The sequence below is a fragment of the Barbatula barbatula genome, assembly GCF_947034865.1.
Source record: "Barbatula barbatula genome assembly, chromosome: 20".
NCBI classification, from domain to species: domain Eukaryota; kingdom Metazoa; phylum Chordata; class Actinopteri; order Cypriniformes; family Nemacheilidae; genus Barbatula; species Barbatula barbatula.
In genome coordinates, this window is record NC_136783.1 from 11,703,790 (window position 1) to 11,723,757 (window position 19,968).

Sequence of the window (19,968 nt, forward strand, 5' to 3'; positions counted from 1 at the left end):
TGTGATATGTCTCCTTTAAGAGTTGTTTTAATTTCGTCTTGTAGACCTGCAGTCGTGTATGATTTGTGTAGCACGAAGAGTGACGGCTGTGGAGAGGACAGAACGATTCAGCACTAGACATGAGCTTTCAGGTAAATTCACTTCAGTTGAGGTTCTCATAGAGCAAATGCTGCTTTGGAGATAACACAAGTGTCTCCTTCGATTAAGGTTAACTGTAATTGTTCAACATCAATGCGTCATTTGTATTATGGACATCAATGATACCTCAGTTTGCGTGGTTAGTTCAGAACAGGTGTGCTAATACTACTTTGAGGCCAGTGTTTTCATCCAGGGATTTGTCGACACCTGGGGGTGTGTGGAGGTACTGCAAAATTATAAAACGGAATACTTCATAACATTATAGCTATTTCAGTAAACATAATGATCTAACATTATACGCTAATATGAATTAAATAATAGTTAACAGTGATGAATTGTATTTAAGAACTCATTTATAACAAAATCTAGTTTAAAATCTAGCTTTTTATTTTGGGTCGTATCTGTCGCAGATAAAAACACCTTTTTTTAAGAGAATGGTTTTATAATTTTACCTGGTGAATTATTAAAAAGATCAAAATTAATCATATAAACCAAAATTAAAGAAGATATATCATATAAGTACATCATAGAGACTCCGTCACCTCCCTAGCAACAACCCAGAACACTCTGGCAGCTGCATAGCAACACCAAGGCAATGAGTTTTGCACAAGCAAAAATGTATTCACATTCTCTACAGCACAGCTATTTAATTATTAGCTTTACTGTGTTTTAAATAATTTTAATTGGCTTTAATTTTTTTACATTTCATGACCATTTTAATTACATTTTTTCTCATTTTAAAATTAAATTTCTTTTAATTCCTATTTTCCGTTTATAAGTTTTGTGCCTCAACTTAATACTTCTTTTATGATACAAAAGGCCTATATGTTTTGTTTCACTTAATAAGAATGTTGTAAATATTATTTAGTATGGTATAATAACTCTTCTCCTGTAGGTTTGTAGAAATTAAATTTTAAAATAACATGCATCTGGATGTGTGTTTGACCACAGGTAAACTGATAGAGATTGAGCAGCAGAGTCTGCTGCACACCACCATGCGTCCTGGCTGGGAGGATTTGGTGCGCAGGTGTATGCAGATGTTCCTGAATCGCAGTGAGGGTCAGCCCTGGTCTTACAAGAGACACTACCAGGAAGGTATGTGGTTTTACTCTTTCATGGGTTTGCTACACAGAAAGACTTTCCAGAACGAAATGAAAAGTACAGATTATATTCATATGATATGTATTTGTTCCCTATTATTGCATGTCTTCTCTCTCTTTACAGCATATGTTCATGGTAGAGCAGAGACTCCGCTCTATAGGTTTTCTCTGTCAGATGGCACTCCTGTAACGGCACAAACACGCAGCGAGCTCTGCCGAAACCCTGTTACCAATGAGCCGCTGACCTTCCTCTCTACTCACCTTCTGCAGAGGTCGGTAGAGCTCTGTTCAAACTCCAACATTACACAGAGTTCTCCAATTTTAAAGTGAAATGTTGTGGCTTTTTGTCCATGCATAACACTTTGTGTTGTTCTGTTTTTTCCATCCATTTGTTGACTTTAAATGAACCTCTGTAAGTCATGGTATGTTCATCATCCATTTCTTTTATCTCCCTCTTCCACACAGGGAGCAAAATGGGTACAGACCTAACCAGGGTGGTGTAATGCGATCAGTTATGGGCAATCCCAATCCAAATGCTCAGATGAGCATGCCTCCTGGTGGGGGTATGGGAATGGGTAACACAAGGGGCTATGGCATGAATGAGCAAGCTCACATGGGACCCAGAGGCGCCCCTATGTACGGCCCAGGAAACCGCATGAATCAAATTAACCCAATGCATCAGATGAATCAAATGAATCAGATGAACATGAATCCGATGAACTGTATGAATCAAATGGGTTCTATGAATCAGATGAACTCCATGGGTCAGATGAATCGCATGGGACATCCTGGCATGAATCAGCATCAGCAAGGTCAGTTCCATGGTGGTGGTTATGGCATGGGCATGACGAGTCCTTCCCAAGGGAGCCCTGGTTTGAATCCTTCTCAGCAGAATCTCATGGGGTCTCCACGGATACGAGGGAGTCCCAAAATGGGTGCGAGCCCCTTCTCACCTGGAGGTATGTGTCCTGTGATACAGTTCAGCAAACCACCCTACCACCCCCCCAAAAGTCTTTTTTTTATTTTTATTTAGCTGTGTTAGTTTAATATTCAGTTAAACCTTTTAGTGCCTTCACTCAAACTTAATTTTGTTTAATGTTGACGCTAAATTTTCAATCGCTGTTTACAATATTTAGGCTGATATTTATTTGATTTTAATTAACAGATATGTTTTAGTGAAGTATAAAAGCCCTGATGCAGGTTTCATATTAGACTGAATGATTCATATTATCTAAATTATATTATCAATATGATATATTATTGATAATTGTATTAAATAAAAATTTGTATTATATAAAATTTGTTGAATTTTGTTGTATGTTCATTTTATAAAAAAAAAACAATTTGTTGAAAGGGTCCTGTAGTTTGGTCGCATTTATCGGTTTCTTTTGCTTTGTATCAGAAATAATGGTGAAGATGTTAAGGGCAGTCCACGGACGTGCGCATGTGCAGTACCGTTTGTTCATGTTGTCCCTTTGAAAACGTCCATAGTGTGTAATATATTATCAAAATATAATTTTTTCAGTAAATTATTCCTTCACCTTATGTCATAGGTATGCATTCTCCAATGGGCCCTGTCAGTATGGGCGGCACTGGTGGATCTTCTGGTCCCACAGTTGGCAACAGTTTCTCGAGCAGCTCTCTGACCGCCCTTCAGGCCATTAGTGAAGGTGTGGGTTCTTCTCTGCCTTCAGCTCTCAACTCACCTGCCCACAAATCCGACAGCTCTCCCAGTATCAACTCAACCCAGTCCAGTCAGCAAAGCCAGACTGGCAACAACAAACCCGGCACCGGTGACTCCAAGAGCCCATCTAGTTCTCACAGCAGTGGTTTAGATCAACAACAGGCCTCTTCATCTGAGACCACTATGGATAAGCCGGACAGTCAGTCTAGTAAGGACGGTTCTGCTGGACCTGAAGTCAACAGAAGAGTCCCTGATGGAAAAGGCCACAAGAAGTTACTTCAGTTACTCACCTCCCCAACTGAAGATATCGGGCATGCAACTGGTGCACCCGTGCCAGGTCGCGCCTCTACGCCAATGAGTCTCGAGTCCAAGGAAACAGGAGGTGGCATGATGAGTCCTTCATCAACAGGCGTGTCCTCCTCATCCAGTTCATCATCGGGAAATAATGCAAATCAGCAAGGCTCAGGAGGTGTTTCATCTACAGCTTGTCCCAGCGGCTCCGTTCAGGAGAAACACAAGATACTCCACAAGCTCCTTAAAAACGGAAACACGCCTGATGAGGTGGCTCGCATCACAGCCGAGGCCACCGGTAAGGCCTCTCTTGGTGCAGAGCACCAGGGTGCCGAGGCAAGGAGTTTGGAACTCAAACAGGAGCAGCACAGTCCGAAAGAAGGAAAAAAGCCACAGGCTCTTCTCCACTACCTCCTCAACAAGGATGATTCCAAAGACCCGAATCCTACAGAGGCCAAGCCAAAACTGGAGGAGCTGGAGGGGAGAGGGGCCAAGGGAGGGCAAGGGTCAGGGGTCACAACCTTGAACTCAAACAACCAGGAGGGCAAAGTCAAGCTCGAGCCACCTGATGAGGTAATTGAGTTGCTTGTTGGGTTGAGAGTCCCTCAGCTCTAGATTTAATACAATCAAAATTGTAATTCCAGTATTGTTTCACAATATTTTAAACAAATTCTTTTGAAAACATCAAATTTCCAGAGCATTTATTTGCTTAGAATTTCATTTTAATTGAGCCTTTATGTAAATGTTTGTAAATAAATCGGTCATTGAAAAATAAAAGTGAATTTTGACATAAAATACAGAAGTAAAACAATCGCAACTTCCGGTTCACAGGGACTTAAAAGTATTCAAAGTACTAAACTAATCCCAATTACTGTATTGTTTTGTTGATGCCCTGCCAAAAAGATCTGCCTCGTTTAGAAAGAACAATCTGATGAAAATGCAAGTTTTAACATCAGCCCTTTGTTTTTCCAGCTGGACAGCTTGGAGAGTATTCTTGGAGGCCTGAGGAATTCTGCTTCTGGAATGTTTGCTGATTCTAGAACTGCAGGGTCGGAGGGGGGAAATAAGCAGGGCAATGGACCCAACAGCACTGCACATGGTGAGTCACAACACCTCAAGGGCAAGTCAGGCGGTTGGCTGTAAAAATATGATGTGACTAGGTTATAGCACGTCAAGTTCAACAGAAAATGTGTTGAGAAAACATTTGAAGGCCACGTGAATGTTAAAGGTTTAGATCTTTGTCTGTACCAATATATGTATTAACTAGTGTTTTTGCAAACTACTATGCGTTTCAGACCGGGAGGGTGTTGGTATGGTGTCAAGTCAACGTGTGCCCTTCCAGAGGGCAGTGTCTGTCGATGGTAAACCCTTGAGTGGTCCAGGCATGTCGGGTAGAAGGAGCGCCCCCTCGTCTCTTGTCAAACAGGAGCACACTGATAACCAGATGGCCATGGGTTAGTTTCTTTCGCTTTCTGTTTGCTCTGTGGAACATAATTTGGATTAGTTAGCCATTTTAGTTAGACATATTTATTTACTCTTTCCCGTACAAGCTTTTGGTAGATTTTTAACATTACCAACCCGTTGTTCCCAGGAGGTCCGAACAGACCGATGGGAATGAATCGACCCCCTATGGCAGGTGCAGGCGACTGGGGAATGTCCAGTTCCAGTGGCAGCCCTGTAGGTCACCCTGGCATGGGTCGCGCCGGAATGGATCATAATCCTAAAGGCATGATGGGAGGACCCATGGTTAACAGATCTAATAGCGTTCCATCAAACAGATCTATACTGCAACAGCAGTTGATGGAGATGGGTAGGTGGTTGTTTAGGATAACACCGTGTCTACACCGAACACCACCGGCTTGTTCTAATGGGACAAAATAACATTATAATGGGTTCGAATGCGTTTTATTGTCTTTTGTCACGTAGCTCTGTTTCCGGTGTAGATACGGTGTTGGAGGTTTTTGACAAACAAATATTTTAAAAATAACTTAAATTCAGCAGGATAAGCAAATTACAACAGATTGCTTACTATCAGATTGTGTGTGGTGTTATTTTTGTAGGGCCTTATGAGGTTGGAATGGGTATAAATGCATTCAGAGGACAAGGACCTCCACCGAGGTCACCTTCATGGCCAGACAATGGGATGGGAATGGAAGGAGCACAAAACACAAACAGGTGCGTTTATTGAGCTTGTATTTGCCAGGTTAAATCGGATCTGTTTCTTTACTTCACTTGCCTTTTTGATGGTGGTGAATGTAAAAGTTGCTGAAAGATATAGATTAATGAGATTTTCTTAAAGGAAGAGTTCAACCAAACAGAAAATGTTGTCATTTAGCCACCCTAAGGTTGTTCCAGAATTGTATTCATTTCTTTGAACATGGAGAAATATATTTGGAAGAATGCTTGTAGCCAAACAGTTCTTGGCCACCATTGACTACTATAGTAGGAGGACATTTCTTTGTAAATTTCTTTGTTCTGTTGGACACAAAAGAAGATATTTTGAAGAATGTAGGAAAGCAAGTAGTTCTGGGGCACTTTTGACTACAATTGTAATTTTTCCTACTATGGTGGTCAATTTTGAAGTTTATTTTGTAACCCATTGTTTTTTAAACACCTTGCCAGATTTAAATTTTATGTTTAACCCTCCATTCTACAAAAGCAATCTTCCAGTTGAGAGATATATAAATGATTTGTAAAAAACAAGATTTATGCCAACTCATGTTTTTTTTCTTTAATGTCTACTACAATGGACACCATGACTGAAGAGTTTTCACAATACATGTGAGCAGGCTTTGCGCAGGCTTTGCATTTAAAACACTACTGTAAAGACAAGGAAATCAATGAAAATATCACTGTTTACAAAATTCAATTCAGTCACTATTTATATCACGCTTTATGTAGTTTTGCATTGTTTCAAAGCAGCTTTACCTACATCTAGGCAACAGTTCATGTAGTAAAGAGATTATATGAAAATAACGAAGACACAGAATATACGGCATTATAATACATGGTATTGTTATACAAAAGTGTGTAATTTTTTCTGTATGTTTATCAGGTTACCCTTTAATAACTCCTTGGATGATCTTCTGGTTCCTCCATCCACCACCGAGGGTCAGAGTGATGAGCGAGCTCTGTTAGACCAGCTGGACTCTCTACTCAACAACACTGATGTCATGGCTCTGGAGGAGATCGATCGCGCCCTTGGCATACCAGATCTCGTCATCCAGGTAAACAGTCAGTTCAGTTCACAGAGTTCAGTACGACTTCTGTTCTTGAGAGAGGACACACAGCCCACATGCACTTAGAACTTTTATGTGTAGACTTTATATGATGCAAGAATCCTGTCTTCCCAATAATCAATTCAAACTAATATAAAAAAATATTCAATTTAGGGTCATAGTACAGAACAAGCCCCACCAACAGACCCTTTCTCTGCTCCCTGTGCCGACTCCACTATGGGAATGGACCCCAAGGGCATGTACGGCCAGGGCTATCCGGGTCCCCCTTCCATGGGGATGCAGGGCGGATATGGTCCTGGTCCCAACTCTGGACCCGGTCCCATGCAGGGGCAATCTGGGCCAGGCTTTAACCCCATGATGAATCAGATGAACCAGCAGGGTGCTTTTCCTGGAATGGGCGGCATGGGTGGTATGCATCCACGTGCTAACATGATGAGACCTCGGTTGATGAATCCAACCAAGCCGCTCCGATTACAGCTGCAACAAAGATTACAAGGACAGCAGGTGAGTAGCATTACTCTGTTAACACACAATCGATAATATTTCCCAATCAACCTGAGAAAACAGTAAACATGCGCAAATTTCATGGTAACCATGTGTCCTTTACTTCAGTTTTTGAACCAGAATAGGCAAGGCATGGGCATGGGCATGGGCATGAGGCCAGATAACAGCCCTGCAGGAAACCCTAGCATGAGACCTAACATGCAGCCAGGCATGGCTGGACAGGTATTTTTAGCACCAGTGTATTTTTCCCTATATATGAAACCTTATGTTCATTGCACCTCTCTTACATCAACCTTTCTCTATTCTTCAGCCTGGGTTCCTAAATGCTCAGATGATGGCGCAGCGGAGCAGAGAAATGCTTAATCTATCAGAGGTGCGAAGACATGATTTATGTTAATATATGTCAAATGTCAAACGTGTTCTGGTATAGTCAGTTCACCTATTTGTGAAAGAAGAGATGGATGGTACATAAAAGCAATTGATAAATATATAAAAATACAGATGCAATGCAATATTATTTAGTGTTTCAACTGTTTGTGGTTCTTCTGCTGCAGATGAGAAGACAAAGGGCAATGATGATGATGCAGCAACAGCCACAACAGCAGCAGGTTGCACCCGGAGGCTTCAGTCCTCCTCCTAATGTTACCGCGCCCACAGTAATGGACAACCCCATGGGAGGACCCCCAATGAACCAGTCCAGCCAACAGGCTTTTAACTATGGAGGCAACTATGGTAGGCTGAACTTATACTCTTTAATTTGTAGTGGTTTGAAGTGACACTAAACCAGACTGAATTGTAAAAAGTCCCGTACTTAACTCACGCCTTTGTTTAAGATCAACTTTTTAAGAGTAACTAGCTAGTGAATGGCTGATATTTCTTTATGTATATGAACTGTTTTAGGAGATAGTATTTAACCTTTAAAATATCTGATTAACCTTTAAGAAATACTACATCAAATACAAAGAATATTGATTAACTCACCATTATAGTAATTTGACACATTTGACAGTATTTAAGTATTAAGTTTTGTAATTATTTGTGTTTTGATTGCAGGTATGGGCCAGCAGGGGGACCCTTCATTTGTGGGAACAGGTAGCAGCCCCCCTAACAACATGATGTGTGGTCGTATGGGTGGCCCTCAGAATCCCATGATGCAACCGCACCCTCAGAGCAATCCCATGTACCAATCTGCAGAGATGAAAGGATGGGGACAGGGGCCCATGCCCATGAATAGGTAAGTTATAAATGTATCTTTTGACTGGTTGCATCTAAAATAGTTAAAATATGACAAATACAGTCGTTGTCGAAATAGTCACATCTGTATTACATCAGCTTGAAATTGCCAGAAAACTACTTGATATTGCATGAAAATTCATTGCTCAACAGAATTCTTTGAACATGTCCATTAAAGTAACAAAACATTGTCTATAGTTATTATTCTTTACAAGATTTTAAGTAACTCTGCTGTTTGTTTCCAGTTCATACTCGCAGCAGCAGCAATATCCCCAGCAGGGGGCACAAGGACAGTATGGGGGCATGATGATGAACGGATCCATGCAAGGAGGTGTGAATGGCAACGCCGCAGGACAGATGCCCCCAATGCAGGGCCAGATGGGCATGAACGGCATGGGCATGGGACGCATGCCAATGGGACCCGACCAGGTACAGAATGTGATCTGAATGAAATTTCACATTCTTTGTTGCAATATCTAAAATATTTGTATTTTAAAACATTAGATCAACTTCGAAAAAACTGTCAATGATATATTCTAAATTTGTGTCAGTGGTATATTGTAATGAAGGCCGTGCAGTTTTTTCATGGCTTAATTTCTCCCAATTAAACATCACACCCATTTGTTTTGTATTGGTGTTGCATACTTTAAAAAGGACTTTTCTGTGTATGTACTTATCTACACAACGTGTGTTTACAGAAGTACTGCTGAGGCAATGAGCCGTCTCTATGAAATGGACAAGTTGGAGTCTAACTCGGACTCTGAAATTTTAAGCAACAATCCAATGAGGAAACATCAACATGAATATGTCAAATCTGCCTCATAGAGGTAAAAGCACTGGACGGGTCCAGTAGAACTCGACTAGGAGAGAATAACAATGAAAGGGAAAGAGAGACTCACGCCTTTGTGTCCAGTAGCACGTGCAGCAGGCTCTCTCATGTCTCTAGCTGTACTGCAATACACAACATAACCACCCGAGGGCACAGAGTAAGATTGGTTATGGTACATCTTGACTGTGGGGGAGCACTTTATTTTAAGGCTAGTATGGAAAAGGATGGTTGCAATATATTTCTTGCTTTTTCTAGCCTTATAGAACGATTATGTGCATATTGTCTATTTTGAATTTGTCTCTGACATTTTAAAGAAAACCATGGGAATTGTAAGCAAAATAATTTCACATATCAAAGCAATAATCCTCCTAAATGCCACAGCTCAAAAGTGGTGCGTTAACAAAAAGCAAATGGTACTGCAGTGTTAGACAGATGTTTTTCCTTTTTTTGTGTGTGTGAATAGGATCGAAATTGTAAATAGTGTATGCTACAAATGTATCATACATGCTTTTACTACATAATTTTTTTGCACAGAGTTTGGACCTCTGTTAGGTCCATCTTATCTATATTTTAGGTCAACTGCTCTAGGTTTTACATCTATTTTAACTTGTCAAAGGGAGAAAATATTTTTGTTTTATCTTATCCAGCACCGCCTCTTCTTTTCTTTTTCTTTTTTATCGATGGCCATTATGTTTGGATGGCACTTTTTCTAAATGTTGTATGCAGTGACGCTTTCATGGTTTTTATCTCGGCTGGTTTTGTTTTAACAGGAAAAATCAAGTTTTCCGATCATTCGCAAGATGATCTTGATGTTGCCCTTTAAGCTAGCTCTTACTAGGGAAAATAACTCACTCACTGTATGGTAACGGTTGGTTCTTCAGAAATCTACCTTTAAGAAACATGCACAATCCAAAGATCTCTTTTAGTTTCTCAAGTTTGACGAAAGAATAGTATCATTTATATATGTTTTTGCGCAAAAGCGCAGAGTAAAAGGTACATATCATATGGACATATTACTACATATTATGATTTTGTACTATATTCTGTATACATACTAAATGTGTACCTGTTTATTTTTGAGGCCAGTTCATATTTTAGCAGTATTGTCTGTGCTTATGGAGGTTCTCTCAATCATGCGGTTTATTCCTTCAAGTTTTGATGGTTATGAATTATCTACAGAACTGCCAAGAACTGCTCTTTAAAGAGATTTGTAACTTTTGAAGAGTTTTTAATCCACTTTTAAGAGTCTCTTGGATGTACTTTTAAAAGTAAGTTCTGTAACGACACCGGTGCAAAGGCAGTAACCACACCTTACTGGTTACTGTGATCATTTCGTTACACACACATCAATCCTGAAATGAAAAGGCTCATCCGTGCATCTATATATTGCAGTAATCTTTGCTCTTTTCATTAGTCAAGTCTTTACCATCAGTGACTTATAACATTGATTCCCAATGAAGGGAAAGACATTGGAATGATATACAATGGTAAGCTAATAAGTCTAAGTCTTTCTATTTCAGGAAAGAAACACTATCATTTGTGTTTATTTCGCTAGATTACAGTAGAACTAGATTGTGACAAAAGTATATTTTGAAATTGTAATTCTGGAGCTTTGTGGTTATTCTGGGCTGTTCCCTGAATTGGTTGATTGAGGGATTGTGAACATGGAAGATTTTACAGGATGTAAATTACAGTACACTTAATTATTTTGCTTGATGTTGATATTGTTGTAAATAAAAGTTCTATTTAAACGTGACATGCGTCTGTGTGTGTGTGTGGGGTCCTACATGAGAAATCGACTATTTAGATGAATAGATCAATAGATTTTGTATTAATCCCATATGGGAAATTATTTTGGAATTAGAGCCAGACATATCACTACAATGCCACACAGAAACACAAACATGTAAAATTATTAAAGATTTAAAGAGAATGTTCACCAAAAAGAGAAATTTCTGCCATCATTGGCAGAACAAAAAAAACAAGATGTTTTGAAGAATGTTTAGAAACCAAGCTGCGACGGTATTCACCTGCATTGGTTTTGTATCTGTACGACCGAAGTGAATAGGTTCCTTGCTGTTCGGTTTCACAACATTCTTCAAAATATCTTGTTTTGTGTTCTGCAGAAGAAAGAAACTCATACAAAGATGTGAGTAAATGATGACCGAATTAAAATCTTGGGGTAAGCTATCCCAAAATTTACACAAATATCCAAATGATTGTTGATTAAAAAACCACACAAAAGTATATTCACAGGATATACACATTATAGAGTAAACATGCAAAATGATGCCTATTTGAAGATGTAAAATTAAAAAACGGGAGTGGGTAAGGAGTGGGGAGTATTATAGATCTGTTGAAAAACAATAGGGGTCAATGGCAAGTCCCAAAGAACATACCGAAACAATTTTATAAAGTTCACTGCGTTTCCGTTGCCACAGCGGGGCGCTACAAGCTAAAATGTGTCATTTCAGAAGACCGTATTTCTCTTCATCAAATGTACATTTTTAGTAGCAGCTTCACATCACAAACGAAACAATGTGTAGTTTTTTTATAAAGTAAATTTTTTTTTTACAAAAATATATGGAATAAAATCCCAATAGGCTAATATGGTGTTTTTAAATATTTCATAGTAAATCATATTTATTAAATAATGAATAATAAAGTATGCTTACAGTAGCCTATACTTTTATTTGGGGTTTATTAAATGACAGGAAGATTTACTAAAGGTGCATTTGGCAGTTTCTTTTAGTTTTGTTGTTGTTGTTGTTGTTAAATTTGTCTAGAACACATCTCTCACGTACCTAACATGATTTTTAAACCACGTTAAAAAGGCTTATTAAAAACAAAACGTGTCTGCTTTGTATTCCATAATTAAAAAATAATAATGTACAGTATTTCCAATTGACATATAAAACAGCACGTCCCTTTTCCAAAGCGATGTAGAGCTTTTGTGACGTTCTTGTGGAAAACTCTGCCTGTAAAAGTTGGCCGGAGTGTACGCCGCTATGTTTAAATGCGCAAAGTTCTTATTAAAAGAAGGTCTCGTTGTAGTATGTGGGAAACTATACAGAGGGAGTGAGAGTTCCTTGGCCTTGTTCCCGGCCCATCTGCAGCCCGGGCTTGCGGATTACTGTTTGTTAATGTTTCAATCAGCTGTGTGCCGAGGAATGTGGAGCGATTTAACCTGAACTTCCCCAGGTGTGCGGCGGCGCCGCTCAGTCTGCGCCCTCCCCTGCCCTTGGCACAAAGCGATCACACAAACACAATCACACACACTGGCCGTGTCTCACAACGCGAGGCCTGCAGCTGCGCGCATCGCACCGCAGGGAAATGAGAAAAACATTGCACCAGGGAGACGGAATAAATCTTATAACGAACTGCCTTCTTCTCGGAAAAGACTTAACCCTTCCTCTGCCCGCTATTTTAAAACTGAGATGCATTAAATAAGTGTAATTATAGACTTTAAAAAGATGTGAAAAATATCTCTAGCTAAGAATAGCTTTGTTGAATGGACGTAAATGAGTGATGAAGTAACTTAACTAATTAAATCAGATTTGACAAGTTTAATAGTTAATTGTTTAAATTGGTTCTTGTTGCCCGTCTTCCATCCTATAGGGCCTAATTGAAACCAACACGGCACACTCACACCATTTATTTTCCAGGTTTATATTGATTGGTAACGTTATTGCAGTTGTTTTCACTTAATATGAACTGTATCGAGACAAAGATGTTTATTTTTAGCCATTCGAGGAGATGACCTCAAAATGAGTTATTTCCAAACATTTAACAACTTGTTAAAAGTTCCAAGAATGGTCTCAAACCTTGGGAGGCAAACTTTAAGGCCGGTTTCCCGAACAAGGATTAGTTTAAACCAGGACTAGGTTAAATTAGGATATTTAAGTTATGTTTAACAAAAAACATCACTGGTGTGCATCTTGAGACAAAACAATCGCACTGATATATTTTAAGATATGCCAGTGTAAATTATTTGCGTTAAAGACACCTCTAACATTTCAGTTAGTCTGGGACTAGCTTTAAGACCTGTCCGGGAAACTGCCCCTAGTGTCTAACTATGATTTAAAAACTAAACTTTCTCCCAAAGTCAACTTTCACACAACCCTCCCCCCATACATTTTGACAGAGCAAGTCGCAAATAGTCTCATTTTCTGGTTTTATTAAAAACACAGATACATTGTAAAAAACACAATAAAGCGTTCACATCATGTGTCATTGTAATATACAATACATTCTTCGCTCAGTAATCTGAGAAACGACCTTTACAACAAAATATAACATTTCTCTAAAGATTATGAAAATATCGACAAAAAGAAACAAGGAAATGCATGAACTAAAGGTGAATAATCGCCATGGATTCCACAGCTAACACACAACAGTCTATGTATGGGAATATTTCAGAGAGCAGGTCACAGTTCAGTCTGCATGTCCACGTATTTTGTGACTCTCCTGAAAGTTTTTTCCTCTACAACAGAAGAATATGGGATTCTCCCAACAGTTCAAGGCGTCACGACTCTGCCTGTCCATCACGTCAGCACACCTCGTTCGTCCTCCGGGATGCTTTCTGTCAGTTGATATGAACCCTGGAGCATCAGTTTAACGGCACATGATTCGGTCATCCGAGCATCCGTTCTGCAAGGAAAGAAACACGGTCAGTCACTCAAACTCTTTCAACACTCAACGTGTCATCTGAATAGTCATGGCAATTCAAAACAAGTGTCGCATTCGACATTTACCTCAACTGCGATGCTGGCCAGCTCGGCGTTCAGAGTCGTAAGAGGAGTGCGGGATGCGGAGTTCTGGTGCTTCTTGCCAGGCTCGTCCAACTCCACTTGCAAGTCCCAGATGTAGTCGATAACGTGCTGCAGGATCTCCACCTTGCTTGCCTTTTTGTTGGTCGGTAGCGTGGGCACCAGCTCTTTCAACTTGCTGTAGCAGCTGTTCATGTCCTGAAGAAACATGGTCATCTGCTCATCCAGGAGCGGGATCTTGCATTTGGAGATGGTTAGGCTCTGGTCGGAGAGACAACGGACGACATCTTCCCCGCCGACGTTGCTCTTCAGCGCGCAGGTAGGTCCCACAACTTTCATTTTGGCTGTGTTTGTTGTAAAAGTGACGATTTAGTCAAAGAAAATACGCGGAGTTGAAGTAATGTGCTCGTACTCCTTTTTTGGTCTCGCCTCGTCGAGTGTGCGATGACAGTTCACCATATGCTCAGGCGCGGAGTTGTTCGGTATTTATGGCGTATCGGGGCTTGTGGGCGTGCGCCGAACGCTCGTGTTTGCTAGCTCGGTCCAATAGGATTTCACCACAGTCGTTCCCCGAACCAATAGCAGGAGAGCTCCGGTTATCGCAGTTACAATATGCTTGGGGGATGGTGTTACAAATGGAAACAAATGTGTGTCTTCTGTGGATGATCTGTGGATATCCAGCTGTCCGTGGCCTAAAGACTCCACAGGTGAAGAAGCAGACAAGAGGGGTGGGGGTGGTCGAAGTTTAACAGGCAACAGTTATTACTTAAATATGAAACAAGCTTCTTATGTGGGCTGTTTCGAAACAAGACGATTTTAGGCCAACAAGTTATATAGGAGCCTTGCTTAATATGACATATTTGTCAAATATGATCGTGGTGCAACAGGGCATGGAATGAGATTCAACGTGTTGTAATTCAAGAGACTGTACTTATTTTTCAACTCTGCTACTATATTAGTAGACTATCGTTGCTGTTGTATAGGCCTACTATTCAAGTATGCGCATAAAGAATAAACGACCTGCTGCAATAAAGTAGCGGATATATGATTTGCATGATGCTGAGTTACTGTATTGCACAATCAGCCTCGGCGACGACCGACATTGTGGTTATAATTTTTTCATTTATTTGTTTATTTTCGAACAGCGATTGGCTCATTGACCTCCAAACGCGTTTCCTCGCACAAACCTCCAAATTCCTTCACATGTGCGCGTCGCCTTGAGCGCGCACTCGCAGAACTTTGCATTGCTCTGCTCTGATTCTTCCCCCAGATTGTCCAAACAAACCGAAGCAGACTGCCGGGCGCCAGCGCCGTGACGTCACCCATTCATTCGAGCCTTGACGCCTGTCAGCCTGGCGCCGAGCGGGCGGTCTCCATAGCAACAACAAACAACAGGCTCGCATCCCTCCGCTCTCCCCCATTCACCTGCGCGCCGCGGAATCCTGAGAACAAACTGGTCAGCGCTCATTTATCACTTAAAACCTCTGATGCGATTAACGCTCCGCGCACCTGCAAACTGCCATTGTGGACTCTAAAGACGCTTGTAAAGACACAGAAAGCGAAAGACAAAGTGAGAAATAGGCTATTGAGCTGCGGGGGGTTTTCTAGCAGATTCCAGGGGTCGCTTTATTTTATTTACTTTTTGCGAAAAACTTTTGTTTGCCGATAAACCTTTTAAAATATGTTTTAATCAAACCAGTGTTATGTTTCATTTATCATACAAATAACCGCGCGTTTGCAAAGTCCAACGCAATAAATAGGCCTACTTTGAAAACTTTAACGCACACCGTGTCACATGTGTACATGCATAGTTATGGCTTGGACGCATATCTATACATCCAGCGGGGGTTAGAGGGACTGGAGCGTTTCTGGCTCGGTCACAGCTGAGCGGGGTTGAGGGGAGGTGGAGGAGGAGCTGAACAATGGGAGTGCAGTATCGGGACTGTGAGAGAGAATCTCGGCTGGAGCCGACGAGTCTGGAGCGCCCCTCCACTCGCTCATCCCGCTTTTGTTCAGCTGCGCAAGCTATCAGCACTTCCTACCGACTCCAACAATAAGCCCTCACAGCTGGGCTCTCCAAAGCCTGTTTACTGCACATCAAGGGAAAGAGAGGCAAAAAAGTGTAACATCCCCCTTGCACATACTACTCGCACACCCTGATGAACTTTTGGTAAAAAATAAAACCTATTCCTAGAAGTATTTTGAAGAGAGAAAACGCTAGGAACCCTTGGCTGAACTGTGATTTATTCATCGTTTTTTGTTTAGTGACCTCGTGTGCTAGACAGCAACCTTGCTTTTATGTTTAACTGAAGCATACAATAAAACTTATTGTGCAATTTACATCACATCAGACTACTGTTACTATGTAATTCAGAAATCATCCATATAAAGACCGCTTTGAATGCAAGTGATGTCTTGCAAATCAAGCAATGATGCTATCCGTTATTTTTTATGTGATTTCTGTTTTTAATGGTTTTGGATTTGATGCTTGTCTTCGTCTTGTGGCATCTGCATGTATCATTGGCTTTCCCTTCTCATGGGAAAAGTGGCCTCTGATAATTGTCCTCGAGGGAATCACATCCTGTGTGAAGTCATGTGACAGTTGTCTAAAGGCTGCAGTGTTCTGTGCTGTGTCATCAGCTGGTTATGATGTCTTTAATTCAACATCACAGTGATACAAAGCAGTAGCCACAGAAAGGAACTGTTTAATGCAATGTGGAATGTAAACAATAAGACTTGATAGAATTATTTGTGGTCTGGACCTCTTCTGATTTATGCTTTTACTTACTACCTGGTTTTAAACATTTAGCAGTGAATAAAATGCTGATCAAACAATATTGATGCAGATAGGATGCATTATGATGAGGACTTATATACTATTATATTAATTTGGCCTGACATATGTCACTCCTGTTTGAAACCCAGTGGTCTTCTGGTAGCAGCTTGTGAATGTTGGTCTCCCCACACACTTTCACGCTACACACTCTCCGCCTGGCTCCCACACACACTATCAAAGTGCCTTAATGGCTCCTAATTAGCTCCCCATCTGCTGGTGACAGTGCACCGGTGGCATGCTGAAGCCCCATTCAGAGAGTGGGCATTGTGCACAGGGATCATTTCCACTCGATTGGAGATTGCCTGGAGAGGACTTGGACCTTTGGAAAAGGATGGGAGAACCCGGGTTACGGAAAGGGAGGAGACATGCCCTGGATTCTGGGAGAAGCCAAGGGTGGGACGGGGTGGGGGACTTAAAGGAGGCCGATGCACAATGGGCAACAGTGTTGCGGCTTGTTGCAAATCTAATAACGTCCGAGTTCTTTCTGTCCTCTGGATGCCCCCCGTCACCCCCCGCGCACACAAACACATTTTGTTTTCCACCTCCCTTTTTCTCATGCTAGCTGGCAACAGCTCTCCTTCTTCAAGTTAATCTTCCACCCTGTCCTCTTCTGGGAACAGACGTTTTTTTTGTGCTGTTACTGGGGTAATAAATGAAAGCAGACAGCACCATATTAACGTCCCCAGAAAGGGACAGAAGGCAGAGTTACTGAGTGGTATTAAAAAGGACATAGTTGTAAAGTCTGGTCTGTGTGTCCGTGAATAAAGCGTTTACAAAGTGGATACTTAGAGCCCATGTATGCCGGGTGTTAAGATCCAGATTGGGAAATCCGGTCACAAGTGGACTAAACAACTATCAAAACACATTTGGAGTTATTCAACAATGCAAAAACAAATCCTGGACAAGATTAAACAATCACCTACTTACCTCTCCATCATCAATTTGGCTAATATATGGGTGTCAATCTTTCTCAGTTGTAGCATTAAAATAAGTTTTAGTTTAAGGTGGGTAAGCATTTTTTTGCACGGTACTGTGCTGTACTGAGTGATGCATGCACGACACTTCCCAAAAGCACTTTGACTCTTCCTCTAATTGGGTAGCAATCTAAATAAATTAACAAAATTAACAAAATAATATGGTCTGGAAAATGTACGATACAAACACGAAAGTATAATCAGAAAATATATGAAATAAAATAGTGCAACACGACCGATATAGAGCAGCAATATTTGCTGTCCTGCTCTAAATACCAGGTGTGTACAAAGCCTTGTTTTTCATGACTTCTTTACTCCATGTTATTATATTCACCGCTTAATGATTTAATGTGCACAAGAGAGTCTAAATTGCTCCAGGTGGGCAGTAGTCTTTTGTTAAAGATTGTAGACTCTTGCCCCACCTTGACAAAAGAAGGAGAGTTGAATGATGTTCTCTCGCTTTGGCCTAATTTACATCACACTGCCTTTGAGAGAACAGTGATCCAGAGGATGTGTGATGTGTGTGTGTGTTTACGGGAGACCAGCTGCTCACAGCTGGGGTATAATGGCCAAGTTTTGGAGGGAAGACCCTGACTACTGGGCAGCTGTCACCAGCAGCAGGGGAGAGGGACAGAGGCCATTTAGCCTGAGACCCTCTGGAGTGTTTCTGCTTGCTCTGTTTTAAACTAAAGACTACTTTATAGTCATTTGAAAAGCAGTTCAGGGTGAAAACTAATTGTGAATGCTGTTACAACTGGATGTGACGTCACTCTTAAAGGGATAGTTCACCCAAAAATAGAATTTACTCATGACATTCCAAACATGTGTGGCTTTCTTCTGCAGAACACAGTGGATGAGATTTTGAAGAATGTTTGTTACCAAACAACTCTGAACCCATTTGACTCGAAAATAACTTATTTTTGCGTAGCACAGAAGAAAGAGTCATAATCAGATTTTGAACATGAGTGTGCATAAATGTTGACAAAAGTTTTATTTCTGGGTGAACTTTCCCTTTAACTGATGCCATATGTTGTATAAACGCAGGCTTTGTGTGGTTAGGTTCATCCACTAGAAGTATGTTCAGCTTCTTCCATTGTATAAATAAGGCTTAAGAGTAGTGTGTGTCAGGTGCCATGCTATTTCCGACATTGTTTAGCGCTGTCAAAAGAGTTGCGCTCAGCAACTATTTCTAGGTCTGACAGCTTGTTGCAACTTGTTGCTCATGGTATGGTATGGTTGCGACTCAAAGATTGTTGTGTACTCAATGAACAGCGTCACCTGACTTCCTCTTCATACCTGCATGTGCTAAAATAACACCAAACCGATCTGTGATGATAAAAGTATGTCCGAAACATGGGTGTGATGGTTGCAGCTGTGGTTCCATCACAAAGGCCTCTTCAGAGAAAAGGGACAATACCAAACTCTGGTCACTCTCTCCTCTTCAGTTCCATGCTAAGATTAATTCCTCAAATCCGTTTTCCCAGTGGCAGTCTTAAAGAATGGGGAGCCCTCCTGTTTGTCAAAGCGTATTGTGCCGATCGCCGGAGAATGAAACCCGTTGATGGTTCTGATAAATAGCCGTCAACGTTGACACTGAACAGACCTTTCCAACTCTTTTGTTTTCAGTATTGCATGTATGTAATCTGGATTATTGGATTTCAAGATTGTCCCTCTCTGGGTGGTATGGCACTCTCGAGATACTTTGGTTTGACATGTATGGTCATTAAGAAGTGATTTGTTTTTGAACTGCCTGCACGTACAACATAAACATAAATATGTTTACACACAACGTAAACATAAACTTTTATACGTGTTATCACGTATAAAAGCTCACTCGCTCAGCAGTGTTAACTACGTCATGCTTTCAGAAATGCTTGTGACCCCCTAACAAGCCTCAGGATCAACAGGTGCGAGAAATGGCAGGAGGCAATGAGGCAATCGAGTCCGCCGGCAAACATTGTTTGGTTTTGACTCATTGGTTTCATTCCTTTATTAACGTGTAAATAGGTTTGAAATCACCTCAGAAAGAGGTAACCAGAAACTCACATGTATCAGGTGCTGCTGGGAAGCTGTTTGTCCACAGAGCCGAGGCAGTTAGCCACACCCTAAAATACACACACACATTCTCACCCAATGTTTCTCACACACACACCCCGCACAGGTGTTTAGCCTGCAGCTGTAGTCAAGCTACAAGTGAAGCTCAACAGACATTTTGCCTATGTTTAAAAAAAGTGTGGACACACTGCCTAAAGCTGCGTCTATCAGTTCAGCTGCCCATCTGCCAAATGGCAGGGCTGGGCTGGTAAATATAATGGGGGTCATTTTCAACCACTCACCTGTTTTATGTAGGTACTATATGTAAATGTAGTCA

General features: G+C 41.0%; 2 protein-coding genes across 3 annotated transcripts in view; one reads left to right on the forward strand and one right to left on the reverse strand.

The window, feature by feature from the left end:
• The window catches only part of ncoa3 (nuclear receptor coactivator 3), a 30,452-nt gene extending 19,678 nt beyond the window's left edge, over nt 1-10,774 (forward strand). The window contains exons 7-23 of one of the 2 annotated variants that reach the window (XM_079482593.1): nt 45-131; nt 1,090-1,233; nt 1,363-1,510; nt 1,704-2,197; nt 2,792-3,786; nt 4,186-4,312; nt 4,509-4,667; nt 4,805-5,023; nt 5,274-5,388; nt 6,269-6,440; nt 6,606-6,956; nt 7,065-7,178; nt 7,267-7,329; nt 7,511-7,688; nt 8,010-8,190; nt 8,435-8,618; nt 8,888-10,774. In XM_079482593.1, the coding sequence (XP_079338719.1) occupies nt 45-131; nt 1,090-1,233; nt 1,363-1,510; nt 1,704-2,197; nt 2,792-3,786; nt 4,186-4,312; nt 4,509-4,667; nt 4,805-5,023; nt 5,274-5,388; nt 6,269-6,440; nt 6,606-6,956; nt 7,065-7,178; nt 7,267-7,329; nt 7,511-7,688; nt 8,010-8,190; nt 8,435-8,618; nt 8,888-8,899 (3,743 nt within the window). In that variant the 3' untranslated portion in view covers nt 8,900-10,774. The remainder of the gene's footprint in view (nt 1-44; nt 132-1,089; nt 1,234-1,362; nt 1,511-1,703; nt 2,198-2,791; nt 3,787-4,185; nt 4,313-4,508; nt 4,668-4,804; nt 5,024-5,273; nt 5,389-6,268; nt 6,441-6,605; nt 6,957-7,064; nt 7,179-7,266; nt 7,330-7,510; nt 7,689-8,009; nt 8,191-8,434; nt 8,619-8,887) is intronic. The other variant, XM_079482594.1, reaches the window with a different exon arrangement.
• Nucleotides 10,775-13,175: 2,401 nt separating this feature from the next.
• On the reverse strand, nt 13,176-14,248 carry id1 (inhibitor of DNA binding 1, HLH protein). Its single transcript, XM_079482606.1, has 2 exons — nt 13,773-14,248; nt 13,176-13,668 (listed from the first exon to the last, which is right to left on the reverse strand). The coding sequence occupies exons 1-2, from the start codon at nt 14,124-14,126 to the stop codon at nt 13,633-13,635; spliced, it is 390 nt and encodes a 129-aa protein (XP_079338732.1). The 5' UTR covers nt 14,127-14,248; the 3' UTR covers nt 13,176-13,632.
• Nucleotides 14,249-19,968: the final 5,720 nt, after the last annotated feature.

Bases quoted from the DNA above. Each gene is read 5' to 3' on its own strand.
- id1 (XM_079482606.1), bottom strand. From the start codon at position 14,126: ATGAAAGTTGTGGGACCTACCTGCGCGCTGAAGAGCAACGTCGGCGGG. The intron at 13,669-13,772 runs GTAAATGTCGAA...CTTTCCTTGCAG, and splicing joins TGGCCAGCATCGCAGTTGAG to AACGGATGCTCGGATGACCG.